Source organism: Notamacropus eugenii, chromosome 6, assembly GCF_028372415.1.
Source record: "Notamacropus eugenii isolate mMacEug1 chromosome 6, mMacEug1.pri_v2, whole genome shotgun sequence".
In the NCBI taxonomy this organism is placed as follows: Eukaryota; Metazoa; Chordata; class Mammalia; order Diprotodontia; family Macropodidae; genus Notamacropus; species Notamacropus eugenii.
In genome coordinates this window covers 120938361-120955905 of record NC_092877.1, presented here as the reverse complement: position 1 = coordinate 120955905, position 17545 = coordinate 120938361, and the positions used below count along the sequence as shown (strand labels likewise).

The following is a 17545-nucleotide window of genomic DNA, read 5'->3' as shown; positions in this document are numbered from 1 at the left end:
GTGGTCTATAATTTTCTTTCTCTGTTTTGGCTCTTCTTGATTTAGGTATCAGAACCATATTTGTATCATAAAAAGAATTTGGTAGGACTCTTTCTTTGGCAATATTCCCAAACAGTTTTTATGGTACTGGAATTACCAATTTTTTAAATGTTTGATAGAATTCACTTGTAAATCCATCTGACCCTGGAGATTTTTTTCTAGGGAGTTCATTGATAGCTTGTTCAAATTCCTTTTCTGAGATGGGGTTATTTAAGTACTTAACTTCCTCTTCTGTTAATCTGGGCAATTTATGTTTTTTAAAATAATCATCCATCTCATTTAGATTGTGGAATTCATGGTCATGAAGTTGGGTGAAGTAATTTCTAATGCTTTAATTTCTTCCTCGTTGGAGGTTAGTTCACCCTTTTCATTTTTGATATTGGTAATTTGGTTTTCTTCTTTCTTTTTTTTAAATCAAATTAACCAAATGTTTATCAATTTTATTGGTTTTTTCATAAAACCAAATCCTAGTTTTATTTATTAGTGCAATAGTTTTCTTAACTTCAATTTTATTAATTTCTCCTTTGGTTTTCAGTATTTCTAATTTGGTATTTACTTGGGGATTTTCAATTTGTTTTTTTTTCTAGCTTTTTCAGCTGCATGCCCAATTCATTGATCTCCTCTTTCTCTATTTTATTCATGCAGGCATTCAAAGATATAAAACTTCCCCTAAGAACTGCTTTTGCAGTATCCCATAAGATTTGGTAGGTTGTCTCATGATTGTCATTCTCTTGAAAGAAGTTGTTGATTGTTTCTATAATTTGTTGTGTAACTCACTCATTCTTTAGGATTAGATTGTTTAGTTTCCAATTAGTTTTCAGTTTATATTTCTATGGCCTTTGATTAGATATAATTTTTATTTCATTATGATCTGAGAAGGATGCATCGACTATTTCTGTTTTTCTGCAATGGATTGTGAGGTTTTTATGGCCTAGTACATGGTCAATCTTTGTATATGTGCCATGCACTGCTGAGAAAAAGGTATATTCCTTGATATCCCCATTCAGTTTTTTCCAGAGATCTATTATATCTACTTTATTCAGAATTTTATTCACCTCCTTAACTTCTTTCTTGCTTATTTTGAAGTTAGATTTATCAAGTTCAGAGAGGAGAAGGTTGAGTTCCCCCACTAGTATAGTTTTGCTATCTATTTCTTCCTGTAACTTCCTTAACTTCTCCTCTAAGAATCTGGATGCTATACTACTTGGAGCACATATGTTTAGTAATGAAATTGCTTCATTGTCTATGGTGCCTTTTAGCAAGATATAGTTTCCTTCTTTATCTCTTTTGATTAGATCTATTTCTGCTTTTTCTTTGTCTGAGATTAGGATTGCTACCCTTGCTTTTTTTTACATCAGATGAAGCACAAAATATTCTGCTCCAACTTTTTACCTTTACCCTGTGTGTATGCCACCATTTCAAATGTGTTTCTTGTAAACAACGTATTGTTGGATTATGGTTTTTAATCCATTCTGATATCTGCCTCTGTTTTATGGGAGAGTTCATCTCATTCACATTCACAGTTATGATTGCTCTCTGTGTTTTTCCTTCCATTCCCTTTCCCCTTGTTTATGCTTTTAGTTCTCCCTTCTCCCTTCCTCTCCACAATAGAGATTTAATTTTTGACCACTGCCTCCCTCAGTCTCCCCTCCCTTCTTTCAGCCCCCAGCCCTTTTAATCCCCTTTTCCCTTACTACTTCTTCACTCCCTTTAAGCCTCCCTTCCCTTTTCTTTCCCCTTTCCCCTCCTACTGCCTTGTTGTATATTTCCATACTTAACTGAGTTTGTTACACCCTCCTTGAATCTAATCAGATGAGAGTACCTCTCAAACAATGCTCATCTCCCTCCCCTCTTTCCCTCCACTGTAATATATTTTTGTTACTCCTCCTGTGATAGAATTTATTTTTTTCTGCCTCTTCCTTTTCACATCTCCCATTACAATCCCTTTGCACCCTTCAATCACATTTGTTATCATCACATCATTTAATTTATACTCTCTTCCTCTATCTATGTATATCCCTTTTATATTTCATCATAAATATTCAGTTCTGAAGATTAACAAATATCATCTTCCCTTATAGGGCTGTAAACAGTTTGCCCATATTGAGTAACAAGATTATTTTCCCCCTGTTTACCTTTTATGCATCTTTTGAGACCTACATTTGAAAATTGAATTTTCTATTGAATTCTGGCTGTTTCATCAGGAAGGTCTGGAAATCCCTTATTTCATTGAATGTCCATCTCCTTGCCTGAAATATTAAGCTCAACTTTGCTAGGTAATTAATCCTTGGTTGTAGTCCCTGCTCCTTTGCCTTACAGAATATCATATTTCAATTCCTTCAGTCCTCTAATGTAGAATCTGCAAGGTCCTGTGTGATCCTGACCATAGCTCCTAGATATTTGAATTGTTTCTTTTTGACTGCCTGCAGTATTTTCTCCTTCGCTTGATAGTTCTGGAATTTGGCAATGATATTCCTTGGTGTTTTTAGTTTGGGCTACCTTTCAGGAAGTGAACGGTGGATTTTTTCGATGACTATTTTGCCCTCTGGACCTAGGACTTCTTGGCAATTTTCCTTGATGATTTCCTGGATGATATTGTTTAGATTCTTTTTTTCAACATGGTTTTCTGGTAGACCAATAATCCTTAGATTTTTTTCTCCTGGATCTATTTTCCAGGTCAGTTGTTTTTCCAATTAGATATTTTACCTTTTCTTCTATCTTTTCATTCTTTAGATTCTGTTTGACTGATTCTTAATGTCTCATAGATTCATTAGTTTCTACTTGGCCAATTCTAAATGTTATCCAATTGTTTTCTTCAGTTAAATTTTGCATTTCCTTTTCCATCTGTCCAATTATTCCTTTTAAGGAGTTGTTTTCTCCAGTTAGGTTTTGTACTTCCTTTTCCATTTGTCCAATTGTCCTTTTAAATTCTTCAGTGATTTCTTTTTTATATATATTTTTAAAGTCATTGGTCAGTTTTTCTTCTATTTCTCTAATTTGACTTTTAAAATCCTTCCTGAGTTCTTCCAAGAAGACTCTTTGTGCTTCAGACCAGTTCATATTCCCTTCTGAAATTTCAGATGGGAGTACAGTCTCAATGCTAACCTCTTTGGTATTTGTGTTTTGGTCCTTGTCCTTGTCCTCCTTGTCTTTTCTGCTTTTCTTCTTACTCATGATCATCACCCCTCTCCTGGCTTTTAAAGTAGATCTCTGTATCTGGGGCACAGGGGACTCTGTCCCACAGTTCTTGTGCCTAAAATTTGAGGCTTTCTGTGTTGTGGCCTCTGGTTCATTCAGCTAGAAGATAAAATGATGCAGCTTACCTGATGCTGAACTGGCTGGTGTTGGAAAGCAGAAGCCAGGTAACATCTTTTGGGGTTTCCCCACAGTTACCCTGGAGCTAGCTCATTAAGTATGGGGGAGCAGTGGTCTGGCCACAGGAAGTCTCCTCTGCTGAGCTAGAGAATAGGCAAGCTCAGCAGTTGGTGATTCCTTCTGTGCTAGTGTCTTCCTGATTCTCCTGGGGTGCTGAGGAATGCCTGGGGTCCTGGTGTTGGTGGTTGCTGGCTTCATCCCCCTGGGCCTCAGGATCTTCTCCCAGTTTGCTGATGTGGGGCTGTCTGGAACAGCTCTTATCCTGCACTGGTCCCCTTCACAGCAAGAGGGCCCCTCCTTAGCAATTTTCCTAGCCTCATGGGCTAAGAAACTGTTTTCCCCTTCTGTTGTTCCCATTGTTCCAAGGTTTTTCCCAGGGAGATATTCTCTGGGCTCATCGAGGTCAACAAAGAGAGGGAGATAACAATTATCGATCACTCTGACATCTTGCCTCCCAGAACCAGACGTTTCTTTCTTTGTTTTCAAGGCTCAATTCAGATACCATCCTCTTCCCTAAAGTCTTCTCTGATCCACCTCTCCAGTGTCTCCCTTCCCTCTGCAACTGAAAGCACCCTCTCCTTCATATTTTCCTAGAATATTTTCTCTGGATCTCCCTTTTGCTCTGCTACAATTCTATCTTGATCATGTGTTTGTGCACACATCCTATCCTCTTAACTAAAGTACAAACTTCATGAAGGTTGGGACTACAGTGTTTCTCATTTTTGAATTTCCAGAATCAAGACACTGCCTTACACATAGTAGGATGGTTAGATGACAGTAGATTTAGAGCCAAAAAGGACCTCAACTATCATCTAGTTCAAATCAAGATGTTTTGAAGCCAGTTCTAACTAGCTCGCAAGAACTGATCATTAACTTTTCAGTTTGAGTATTAATATCTAGGAAATTGACAAAAACTATAAATCAAGGTTTAATATTTTTTGATGATTGTCTAGACTTAAGAAATTGATGGAGAAAATGTTAAAAATGCAGATTAAACTTTAAAATATTTTGTGGTTACAATTTTTTTGAACACTTGTTCAAATTGGTTGTTAAACATTTGGCAGCATACACAAATCCAGTCCTCTCATTTTATAGATTAAGAAGCTGAGGTCCAGAGAACTGAAGTCATTTGGATAAACCAGGTTTAAATCCAAGTCCTCTGTCTCTAAAGTCAGTCCTCTTTCTACTGTCCCATAAAAAATTTTAATAAATGCTTGTCTAGTTGTTGTAGAAGAAAGTAAAATTATATAGTGAGAAGACTGTAGAATTTAGGTCAGAGGTCAGGAGTTTTAATTCTATCATTTACTACCTGTGTGACCTTGGGGAAGTCATTTCATCTCCCTAAGCTTCAGTTTCCTCGTGTGTAAAATGAAGGGGTAGGACTAAATGACCTCTTAATTTCCTTCCAGTTCTAAATGTATGATCCTATTAATAGCAGCACAATTTTCTTTTAGGATCAAACCTGTGATCTCATTGGGCAAAGTAATTAATTCCCTATGAAGAAACTACCTTTTACTAGAGCAGATTGCCACCTAGTCTGTGATGTAGAATATTAGAAGGTTTCCTGCATCAGTGAGGACTTCTGTGAGTTGTCTGGGGTCACAGAGCCAATGTGCATCCTAGGTTGGGCTTGTACTTGGGTCATTTTTAATCTGAAAATGACCTTTCATTTTTAATCTGAAAATGACCTTCCAACTACTTACCGCATCTTCATCACTTCTAAACACATGATGTAGGATACATCTCTCTGGGATAATATTCAAGAGCAGCTTAGAGAATGCACTGTGCCAAAAGCAAACCAAATAAACATCTCTCCTTTGCTGTCAATTCACCCACCTACTACTGCCTCTGGCATTAACCACTTTCCCTTGTTCTCTCCCCATCTCACCCCACCTCCTTTTCATTATAGCCAGAACTGTGGAATAGTGAAGAGAAGTAGTTGGTGCTTGGAGCACAGACTGAATAGGGCTACAATTATGATACAGTAGACCTGTTCCTCCCAGACAAGATGGGGTGATCAGAGGAAAAGGAAGGTTGTCTATCCCTGATAACATGGCAAACACAGAGAGCCACCTTGTCAGTCACAATAGCATAAATAGCTAATAAGTGTTTGGAGTATGATATTAAAGATGGCTCATTAAATTTCAAGATTGTTATCACTATCATCCCTCCAAATTAATCTGAAGTTGCCATATTTTCTTAGCACATTTAACACATAAGTTGGCAAATAGAGAACTCTGATTGCAGAGCTCTCAAAATATTTCCAGTGCTTAGTCATTTTTCTCTTATTATTTGTTTTTCAAACTACTTCTGGAGAATAGAGCAGGCAAGTTATTTTCTCACTTTCCAAGGGGGACAAAACTGAGTCATGGACTTGGTTGAGATCAGACAGTAAAAAATGAATGCAAAGATCAGAAACTGGAACTACTTCTGTGCTCTGCTCATTTGTTAGTGCCATTAATGCTACAACTAAAAATAAAATAGAATCCTAGAGCATCTGAAAATCTAGACACCCAAAGCTTGTGTCCCTACTGAAATGTTTTGTTTTTAATTATTTATTTTTTTAAAAAATTCTTTAATTCAAAATTTAAAATTCTCCAGCTCCCTGCAACCCCTAGCCTAGAGACTGAGAAAGCAAGAAATTCAATATTGATTATACATGTAAAATCATGAAAAACATATTCCCATATTAACCATATCACAAAAAAACAAGAAAAATAAAGTGAGAAAATTATACTTCAATTTGCACTGAGATTTCATCAGTTTTCTCTCTGGAGATGGGTAACATTTTTCATCATGTCTTGGATCGCAGAATTGATCAGAGTAGTTCAGTCTTTCATAGTTGATTATTACAATGTTGCTGTTACTAATTACAATAATTACTAATTATTGCTGCCCTGATTCTGCTCACTTCACTTTGCATCATATAGGTCTTGCCAGATTCCCCCTTGTCATTTCACAACTATACACCACAACTTGTTCAGTCATTCCGTAATTGGTGGATATCCCCTCAATTTCCAATTCTTTGTCTCTGCAAAAAGAACTAACATAAAAATTTTTACACATATAGGACATATAGGTCCTTTTCCTATTTCTTTTATCTCTTTGGGATTTAAGCCTAGTGTTAGTATTATAAGTCAAAAGGTATGCACAGTTTTATAGTCTTTTAAGCATAGTTCCAAATTTTTCACCAGAATGGTTGGACCAGTTCATAACTCTACCAGTAGTTCATTAGTGTATCTATTTTCCACATTCCTTTCATCATTTTTTAATTCTGATAGGTGTGAGGTGGTATCTCAGAGTTGTTTTAATATGTATTTTTCTAATGTTAATTTAGAGAATATTTTCATATGATTATAGATAGATTTTATTTCTTCTTCTGAAAACCAACTGTTTATATCTTTTGATTATTTATCAAGTGGGGAATGGTTCTTATTTTTGCGAATTATTTGTGATTCAGTTCCCTATTTATTTGAGAAATGAGACCTTTGCTAAAGAAACTTGTTCTAAAAATATTTCATATTACTTCATCCTCTATGAAACTTTTTTAACAAAATATGATTTTCTTATTATTTTCTTGTGACTGACCACTAATTTTACTCTCTGCCCTGAAACTCATATCCAGAACTCTATTTGTCAATACAGTTGCCAAACAGTGCCAGGTCCTGCATCCAGTGCTGGCAAAGGTTCCCCTGTAATCTCTTTCTGACTCATTGTTCAAACCCGTTAACCATCTCTGGGCTGAGAGCTTTAGGTGCTGCTGCTTCTGTTCCTACTGTCGAAGTGTCCAGGACCCAATACTGGTGTTGGCAACAATATGTGTTTTAGACTGGCTTCAACTCTGGTGTCACAGAATTCTGCCAATCTCCTAAATTATCCTCCTAAAAATCTAGTCTTAGGCTGGAAAAATGTCTCATCCTGACCCTTTCTTGGCTCCACCACTCCTAAATTTGATTTGAGATATGATTTTAAAGTTATTTGCAGTGGAATGTAAAAAGTGTGGCTGGGTTGCTATCTCTAAGCTGCCATCTTGGTCCCCCTGTAAAGCCTTTCTTTTAAAAGATAGCTTTGCTCATTACACCTCCATTCATCAGTGTCTCATATAGGATTCAAGAGAAAAACTCTTTGAGTTTAGTTTCAGGGAAAAGTTTTTTTTTCCTCAGGATAAATAAGATTTTTTTTAATCAAACAATCAACACTGTATAGCCCCAAACATCATCCATTTTGTCTTACTTCAGGATATGAAGTCAGATTCTATGCTTAGTAATTTTCAAGTTCCTCATAATATCTTCTCTGAATACTCCTCTTTGATAGTCTCTGTCCTTTTTCCTTAACTATCATGTCTTACATTATTTTTTCTTTTGTGAGCTGGAAGTACAAAGATAAAAATGAAAGAATTTCTGTTCTCAAAAAGCTTACCTTCTATCAGGGGAGAATATGTCTATGTATGTACATATGGTTCTGTATACACATGTGTATACATATAAACACAGGCACATATGCATATAATGCATGGGTGTACATATATACATGAACACATATGTACATGAACATGCATGTGTGCATATAAATACGCATGTATTTACAGAGAATATCTACATGTATTTGTCTATAAAGAGATTGCTTTTGAACTCTTCCTCAATCCATTACTAGTTGTGTAACTCTGGACAAGGCATTTAATATCTCTTAGCCTCAGTTTTCTCATTTGTAAATTGGGGGTAATAACAACAACTACGTAACAGGGGTGTTTTGTGGATTGAACAAGACAACGTATGTAAAGCACTTTGAAAATCTTAAAGTGATATATAAATGCTGGTATTACTACCAAATATCTAGTCAAATAAGCACTGATTAAGCACCTACTCTGTGCCAGACACTGTCCTGAGTCCTGGGGAAACAGGAAAAAAAATGGCAAAAAGAGAAAATGGTGAGCTCCTTTAGGGTGGATTTTTTTTCTTTTTTGGCCTTCCTTCTTTGTAACCCCTAGAGCTTTAGGGATTATTCCTGGAACATAGTAGGTGTTCATTAAATACTTGTCATTCTTACTAGCTCTTTTTATTTTATTTTTAATTTATGGAATAAAACAAGTATTTCCATAACATAGTACAATAAAAAGGATGATTGTATATGAAACTGCAAATCTACTAAGCAAAACCTGCAATTCCTTTCAAATATTCAACAAGATTATCATGTATTTTTTTTCTTCTCTCCTCCCTCCCTAGAGATGGCTATGATTAGACACAAATAGGTATATGTATATGTATATTCTATACATACTTCTACTTATCAGTTGGATGCAGGTAGCATCTTTCTTCATATGTCCTTTATAGTTAATCTAGATATTTATAATAGACAAAATAACTTGCTCACTCAAAGTCATTCTTAAAACAGTATTGCTGTTATTGTATACAATGTTCCATTTTTCTGTTCATTTTGCTCTTCATTTTTTGTCCCAGTCTTTTCATGTTTTTCTAAAATCATTGTGCTTATCATTTTCTATAGCACAGTAGTGTTCCATCACAATCATATACCACAATTTATTCAACCATTCTCCAATTGATGGGCATCCCTACAATTTCCAGTTCTTTGCCACCAGAGCTGCTATAAAGAGCACTGCTATAAGCATTTTAGAACATACCATTTCTTTTCCTTTTTCCCTAATCATCTTTGGAAATAGAACAAATAGTGGTATTGCTGAGTCACTGGGTATAAGTAGTCTAATAACTCTTTGCACATAATTCCAGATTGCTCTCCAAAATGCTTTGATCATTTTACAATTCCACAAACAATAAATCAGTGTTCCAATTTTTCCACAACCTCTCCAACATTTGTCACTTTCTTCTTCTATCACTTTAGCCAATCCAGGTAGGTGTAAAATGATATCTCAAAGTTGTTTTAATCTTCATTTCTCTAAACAATAACAATTTAGAACATTTTTATATGGCTATAAATTGTTTTTACTTCTTCACCAAAAAACTGTGTGTTCATATCCTTTGACCATTTATCAATTGGGGAATGACTTGTATTGGTATAGATTTGACCAAGTTCTAAATGCTATTTGTGAATTTCCCTCTCTTATTTTTACTATTTTCCTTCTCAGCCTCTCTTTTTAGCCTATCTTTGTTACTTTATCATTTCCCCTTACCCTCTTATTCCTTATTCTACCTAACCCTCTAAAATTCCCTCCCTTATCTTCTCCCCTCCTCCTTCCTGATCTTATTCTATATACCCTTTTAAAAGTCCCCCCACTACCTTCCCCCAATTTTCTCTCCTCTTTGGAAGTTCAGAAGACTTCTAAACCTTTTCAGATGCACACTTTGTTTCTTCTTCAATCCAGGGGAGAGTAAGTTTCCAACATTACCAGCCTTCCACCCCCACTTGTTTCTATTGTATTAGTTCTTCCTTTCATGTCTTGTTTTTATGAGATAATCAATCCTTCTACTTTTTCCTATTCCATTTGTTTTTAAGAATCACTCCATCATATATAACTCATTTCTAAAAATTCACACCATGTTGCTACAATATTTGAAAGTATTCAATACAATAATAGCAGTGCCCTTAGTAAACAAATATCTTACTCTATTTTTCTGTTTCAGCTATCAGTACAACAGAAGCAGAACACCGTATAAATAGTGGTAAGTATAGGATTTTTTTTAACAGAATACTCACAACGTAAAGATTAAAACTCTGAGAAATTGTCCTAGACTTGCCTTATCTGCATATTAAGTATTTTCCCTTAAATATCAGAAATGATGAAATTCTACAATTTTCACTGAGGTGGAGGAAGCCTTTCTCCTAGAATTTATTTTTGTAATGTTCATTTTTGAAAAACAAAACCAAGCCCCATTCCTCCACAAAATAATCTTCATAAAATGGAGGAGCTCTGGGTTCTAAAAGGTAATTCTAGTTGAGAACAAGCTCTAAAAAGGTTTACCAAGCTGAAAAAGCTACACATCCAGTCCCAGTGAAAGACTTTTGGCCTCAGTTTTCAAATCTGAAAAACGTACTTGCTGACTGCCAAGGTCCCTTGCAGCTCTAAAACTATGAGCCTATAAACCTATGACTACACCCACTGCCTTGGGTCCAGCCTAGCTAAATAGAGAGCCTTATAATCAGACGTTTTGCTACTAGGTGATGAATTATTTGGCCATAACAACCTATGAAAAGAAAAAGAAAAGTATAAAATGTCTCTCAGTTTTGCAAGGAATTCTTCTACCTCTACAATTAAATTGACAAAGGAATGAAAAAAGAAAAAAAGTTAAGAATCATATAGTTTTTAGAGTACAAATATTAATTTAAATCACTGCAAGAAATACAAAAGAGCCCTCAAATCACTTTACCCAGAAAATGCTCATTCTCTTTGCCAAGCAGAAAGATCATATTTAAGGCAAAAACAGTTTAAGATAGAGCCTATTTGCAAAATATTACAGAGGAAAAGGATGTAATATTATAAACAGTATCACCTCAGAAAATAAGAACATCTAAAAGAAAGAGGCATAAACTCGCAAAGGTGTTTTATTATTATCATGGAGAATATTCTGCTCAGAGTCCAAACAGATCAATATGAGGGACTTCAGATACTTACACATTTGATTGTGTTGATTAACCCCACACTCAGGAAGCTACAGACCCTCCGCAGTGAAATCCAGTTAACAAAATAGATCCTCCTAGTAATCCACAAAGAAAAACCAAGTGGATGAAAAACGAATGTTGCCCATGTTATCTAGATGAGTTGACCCATCAGTATATATATATTTGGACAGACACTGGAAATGGACAAGGAGGTGGACTCGTAACTATACAAGAAGAAGAAAATGAATGAATTGATTTGGGGAAATTGTGCCATGTTTTCCTTATCCCATTGTGTACCCTGACACAAAACTCGCCTTTTTAATACTTGTACTCTCTTGGTATTACTATATGGCTATGAATCATGGAATATCATGATATCTAAAAGAATCAGTATTGTAGATGATTTTTGTATATTTTACATCAAAACTTATAGTGTCTGAAATGAATAAAAATAAACTATATTCAATGATATAATTTAACCAAGATTTTAAAAATAAAGGTTATATAAGTACCATGTACAAATATAGTACCTAGTGTATTTTTGGGTTCCCTGAAATGTTAGGGGTTATGAAAGTGTTATGGATATAAATTGCGTGTGAAAGATTTTCTAAAAATCAATGTTATATTTAATGAACCAGGAGATTCAAATCACTTATTTCTTAAAGTAGTGCTACAATGACTCCTTTTATAATGTCAATAATTTAGCTGTTAAATGAGTTTAGATAGATTTACTTAAAGTAGGGAACATCTGACTTTTTCAAGGACTTTAAAAATAATGTCAAAAGGAATTCCTTTGGGGGATTGAAAGAGGGAGAAGAATATAATCATCAACCTTAATGTGCCAAAAATGATGCTGAATATAAGTCCCTTGCCATTACTGGTCTTGAGACACTCAAAAAAGGGTTTGTCTTAAGGCAGATAAATGGAAGATAAACAGGAGACAGCCTAGTATAGTGGAAAGTCTACTGAACATTGAATCACAAGAAGTGGATATCAGTACTATATCTCCTCTAAACTAGGTATGTGATCATAGACAAGTCATTTTACATTTTTGAGCCTCAGTTTCTCTATCTGTAAGATTATGGGATAAATTAGGCAATTTCTAGGCCTCCTGGGGCACTAGAATTTTAAGGTTCTATGAAAATTCCTCTTTACTCTGTCCTCATCAAAATGCACCTAAATTTTTGCATCCAGTTCTAGGTCTTATATTTTTGAAAGGGTACTGACAAATTGGAATATATTTGAAAGAGTGCAGTTAGGATAGAGAGGGCACTGAAAATCATTCCAAGATAGAAATGGCTGAAGAAATGAGGATGCTTAGCTGGGGAAGAGAAGATTTAGAGAAGACTCCATAGGAGATATTTGGTTGTCATGCAGAAGAGGGATTGAGGATGTCCTTCATGGCCCTGGAGGGCAGGATCACAAGTCATGAATCGAATTTTCCAGGGAAACAGATTTCATCTCAACATAATAAAGAGCTTCATAACAGATAATACTTATTCAAAAAGAGAATGAGCTGCCTTGGTGGAGGGAGGAGTTGTGAGCTACCCGTCACTGGAGATTTCTGGTCAGAGACTGGTTTGTTACTTCTCAGAAATGCTGTTGAGGGATTTCCTGTTTATATAATAGTGGGACTAGATGACCTCAAAAGTCTGTTCCATGATCCTATTATTCTAAATGTGAACGTACCTGCTACTAATATATTATGTAAAAACATAAGGAAATATATGAGTAATTCTTTGGCAATAACCATTCTGGTCCATCTCTAATAGGTTGTGGGTTGGGAATAGACCCTTCATTTCTCACCGAAAGAATTTCCAATGGAGGAACATTCTCACAAAAGGCTGCTTGGCCGTGGCAAGCTAGCCTGCAGGTGGACCGACATCATATCTGTGGTGCTTCTCTGATCAGTGACCAGTGGCTGCTGACTGCAGCTCATTGCTTTAATAAGTAAGTCTCTAAGCTTCTTTGTCTGTCTTGACATTTAATGAATCAATCAATCCACAAGCATTTGTTGGCAAAAGTACTGCAAATGATTATGAGGTCTTGGTTAAGAAAGTAAAGACCATAGAGGCAAAAGCGTTTTCTTCACTGTTGCCCTTTGAAAGTAAGAGATAAAGAAGAAAAAAATAATTTAGGAAGTAAACTGCTAGCTAAGAAAGTGGTATTTAAAACTGAGATTTAGATTTCTGGACCCAGATTTAAAATATAAACTAAGGGCAACAGATTGCTAGCAAGAGTTAAAAATATAAAACAGCGGCTGATAAAAAACATTTTTGCTAGGTGTATGGAAAATCAAATTAAACCTGAAAAGGTTGGTAGAGGAGCAAAATTACTTATTTATATGCCCCAATTTACTGCATTTCACCACATAATTGTCTCTACCACGTAATCCTCATACCCTGGGTTTTTTTTTTCAGTCCAAAAATTGGTTTATAACCTTTCATCTCATAATCATTTCATGGTATAATTCTGTTTGTCACACTATTTAAAAGGTAAACAGAGCAGCAATGTATTCTCCAGTAGCATATGAATATGTATTTATCTCTCATACATTGCAAGCCACAAGTCTAAAATTCTCAGCACACTCATGTTGTCAGTATATATCCGAAAGCCAACTTGTGTGGCTTGTTTAGAGCACTACAGCACTAATGGTATCATCACTCAACACAATGAAAAGTCCACAGACTCAAGGTGAGTGGGCAGGTGGGTGAAGAAGCCATGAGTAAGTTATGTAATATGGTAAGATTTGCATCTTCCCAATTTTAATGTATATTCATGAATATTCCATGCATGATAATCTTGCACCAAAGACAGTTTAGTAATAAATGTGTTGGGAGGATCAAATAAGATAATGTTTGTAAAGTACTTAGCCCATTGCCTGGTACACAAAACTATATGTGTTAGCTGTAGTTGTTATTATTTGAAAGAACCCAGGAATCAGAGAGGAAAAGAATTATGTAGAGCATTTGATTGGAGGCAATGGAGGGGGAAAACACGTGATTTTATGAAAGAGGCATATTACAGACCACTTGGACAGAAAAAGAAAATAGATGAGAAATTTTGGAAAAAGATCACTAGCATGGTACAGAAATATAATGGAGTAAAGATGGTGTACAGAGAATGCCCCCACAATTAGGAGGCAAGACTGAGAAGGAACAGTCATGGAGCTATGAGGAAAAGCAAAATATAATGGTATCATGAAAAGCCAGAGAGGTGAGAATATACAAGAGGAGAGGGTGAGCCACAGAATCAAATGCTGCAGAAAAGTTGAGAATGGGAATTTGTAAAAGGTCATCAGATTTGATGATTAAAAACTCAATGATAATTTTGGAGAGACCAGCTTTAGTTCAATGATGAGGCTGGAAATCAGACTGCAAGGAATTGAAAAATGAGTAACGAGAGAGGAAGCAGAGGAAATCTTCACCTAGAAGGTTGGCTTGTAAAGGTAGAAGAGATGGTGAACATCATCTTGAAAAGACAATAGTCAGTGATGGGGTTTTGTTTTTAAACACAGAGGGGACCTGGGCATGTGTGTTGGCATCAGAGAATGAGCGAGCAGAAGAAAAGTTTTTAATATTAGAGAGAAGTGACTGTGGGGACCTCATGCCTGAAGATATAAGAGGGGTTGGCCTGGATAAGGAGAAGTGTCATCTTTCCGTTAAAAACTGAAGTTAAAGAATAGAATGAGAGAGAATATCAAGTGCTTTTGAGATATAGAGTAGAAGGGATGTGGAATCACGCAATGAATGGTCTTTATTTTCTCAGCAAAATATGAATTAAAACCTTTGCTGAGAGAAACTGAGGGAAGGAACAGTGTGAGAGTCTGAAGGAGAAAAGACAATCTCTATGATTGGATTCTTTTTTCTTTGCCTGTGCATTTTTTTTGTAATAATTTAGTTTTTATAATCACCTCTAGTCTTGAGGCAAGGGGGACAGTGCCTCTGGTGTCTCATGCTCTTCAATTCTCCCCTCTGACCTTTAACTCAAACCAAGCCACCATCCGCAGCACACCAGAGTCTGGCAACTCCCCTCACTGTCCCAGGGATAAAATCACCTGTGGCATGGCCAAGGCAGCCTCCCAATCCAGCCTGTTGCTTGTTGTTAAATTGGACCCTAGACTGGAGGTGTTTACTCTTCACAGGGATTATTCTTCAGATCTTCTCTGATTGTCCCAAGAGGACTCCTGTTCTCCCCCATTCTTATTTGTTTTCACAGTTCTATTTGTGGAGGAAAATCTTGAGAGCCTGAAATTTTCTGACCTACTCCACCATCTTCCCATAATCCTCTCATATTGAAGACTTAGTATTTTAAAAATTCTTTTTTTTTGAAAATTTTTTCTTTAAGGATGTAGGTATTCCTGGAAAAATGCCTTCATCTATCTTTACCAGGAGTTTATTGACAACCAGATAAGAGTGAGATGTGTATAAGAGAAGGTACCTTGAAATTGAACATGGGAGGTACCAAAGTCAGACTTCAAAATTTTGTCTATATTGTCACCTGCAGATTGTAAATCTATGTTTCAGATTCAGTGCAACCTTAAACCATACACACACTGACTGTGATCTTTTCCTCCACAATAAGTAATAGAAACCCACGATTATGGACTGCTACTTTTGGAACAACTCTCCGTCCTGCCCTAATGAGGCGAAATGTACGATCAATCATCATTCATGAAAATTATGCCTCCCACAAACATGAAGATGATATTGCCGTTGTGCTGCTGTCCACTCCAGTTACTTTTTCAGAAGATGTCCGAACCGTATGTCTCCCAGAAGCCACTTTTGAAGCTTTGCCCCAGTCTAATGTGGTTGTCACTGGATGGGGAGCATCTAAAGAATCTGGTGAGGGTCTCGGGAAATTACATAATCCCACCCAATATTTACCTTGAAGATAGATAGTGTGATTTGGTTACTGATTTGAGAACTTTCACTAGCCCACAAACTAATATTATCAGCAAATCTTTGTGAGCAAAGAAAAGATTTGGCTGTTCCATATGGCAATATTTAAATTTGATTATGTTTACTGGATGTCAATATGACTTCCATTCCCATGAAAAGAGACCTTTGCACTTATAATGCCATGCAGGTCACAATTAGGAAGATGAAGCATTTGCTTTATAGGTGGGGAGGTCTCTCAATCAATCAAGAGTTATATCTACCTTTGTGAATACAGTGTTTTAAGGTTGGCCTTCAGGAAGTTGCCCCACCCATCTGGGGAAGGGTGTAGGGGGTTACAATAGGTTTCCTTCCAGAAGCCTGTTTCCCTCTTGCTCTGTGTTTGCCCCTATGGTGTATGACTGGGGAACTACCTTTTGTCTGCCAAGTCTAATTCTTATACAGTGGACTACTACTAGTCTGCTGTTTTCCCTTTGGCTGGTGACTCCACATAAAAAAACTTGTTTAGCCTCTTTCCCCTTCAGGATTCCTTGTCAGTATTTCATTTAAATTGGCCTTCCTTTCTTTCTCTCTCCTGGGGAAACTGTATTGCTAAGGAATACTGTCATTTCTCTTTCTAGTTTGTAAATTCTACCAAGAAAGATAATCACCTGGTCCCTGTACTTTTATCTCTTTCTGTGATCCCTCCCTACAGGATCAAGGTCTTGATTTGAAAATCTCGTCCACTCAGGTTTTATCTTTATCCCCTTATCCTAGGGCTTTTGGAGAATCTTCCTCAGTGCAAGAAGTCTAATCCACCTCTACACCTTGGCACCTTGTGGTACCTTACCTGAGGGCATAATGGGTGTTATGGAAGTATATTTGATGCACACAGCTTTTGCAGGGCTGCATTTCACCTTTGGTGTTTGCCTGGCACTCAACTCTCATCTATGGCTCCAAGAAGTTGTAGCATTCACATCCCAGCAGCTGCATCCTAGCAAACCATTTTGGCAGGCCTGCTAAACCAGGTTGAGGTTAACTGATGGGCTTCAAACCCATTGATGAGTTAGGGGGATGCCTACCCCAAGTATTTGAAGACTTCTCCTGGTGGAATGGGTAGATGTAAATAATGTTTTTCCAAGGGTCATGAAGGCAGCAGAAGTAGGTTCTGTGGGAATACTTAAGAGTTTGGTTAGACATCAAAGATACCAAGGTCATCCACTCTATCCCAAACTATTGCCAGTTACCTTGACTTTTCTCTTGCCATTGGACTTTGATGACTTTGAGGTCCTCAAGTGACCATTATACTTGGAGTTATAGAAGTTCAACTCAACCTTAAGGTTTACTCCTAAAAATGGAGCTGTATCCATTAAGAAAATCTCATTTCATGAAGTGGGATAAAGCAGTCATGCAACAATAGATAAGAAACACATCAATGAAAAAAAATAAGAGGAATTTTTCCCCCACATTCTTAGGTCCAATCCCAAATAAACTGCGAGAAGCCAAAGTGGAAATCATAAGCAACGATGTCTGTAACAGAATAGATGTGTATGGTGGAGCTGTATCGTCAGGAATGATATGTGCAGGATTTTTATCAGGAAAAATAGATGCTTGTGAGGTAAGTTTACATTGACAACCACCTAAATTATCATTCTAACTAAGGAAAGCCCTATTCCAACTGT

At 36.5% G+C, this 17545-nt stretch overlaps 1 protein-coding gene across 2 annotated transcripts in view; it reads left to right on the top strand.

The window, feature by feature from the left end:
• The window catches only part of LOC140511735 (transmembrane protease serine 11G-like), a 42706-nt gene that overhangs the window by 23275 nt on the left and 1886 nt on the right, over positions 1–17545 (top strand). For both annotated transcript variants that reach the window (XM_072620911.1, XM_072620910.1), the window contains 4 exons: positions 10011–10049; positions 12759–12936; positions 15571–15830; positions 17339–17481. In XM_072620911.1, coding sequence (XP_072477012.1) covers positions 10011–10049; positions 12759–12936; positions 15571–15830; positions 17339–17481 — 620 coding nt within the window. The remainder of the gene's footprint in view (positions 1–10010; positions 10050–12758; positions 12937–15570; positions 15831–17338; positions 17482–17545) is intronic.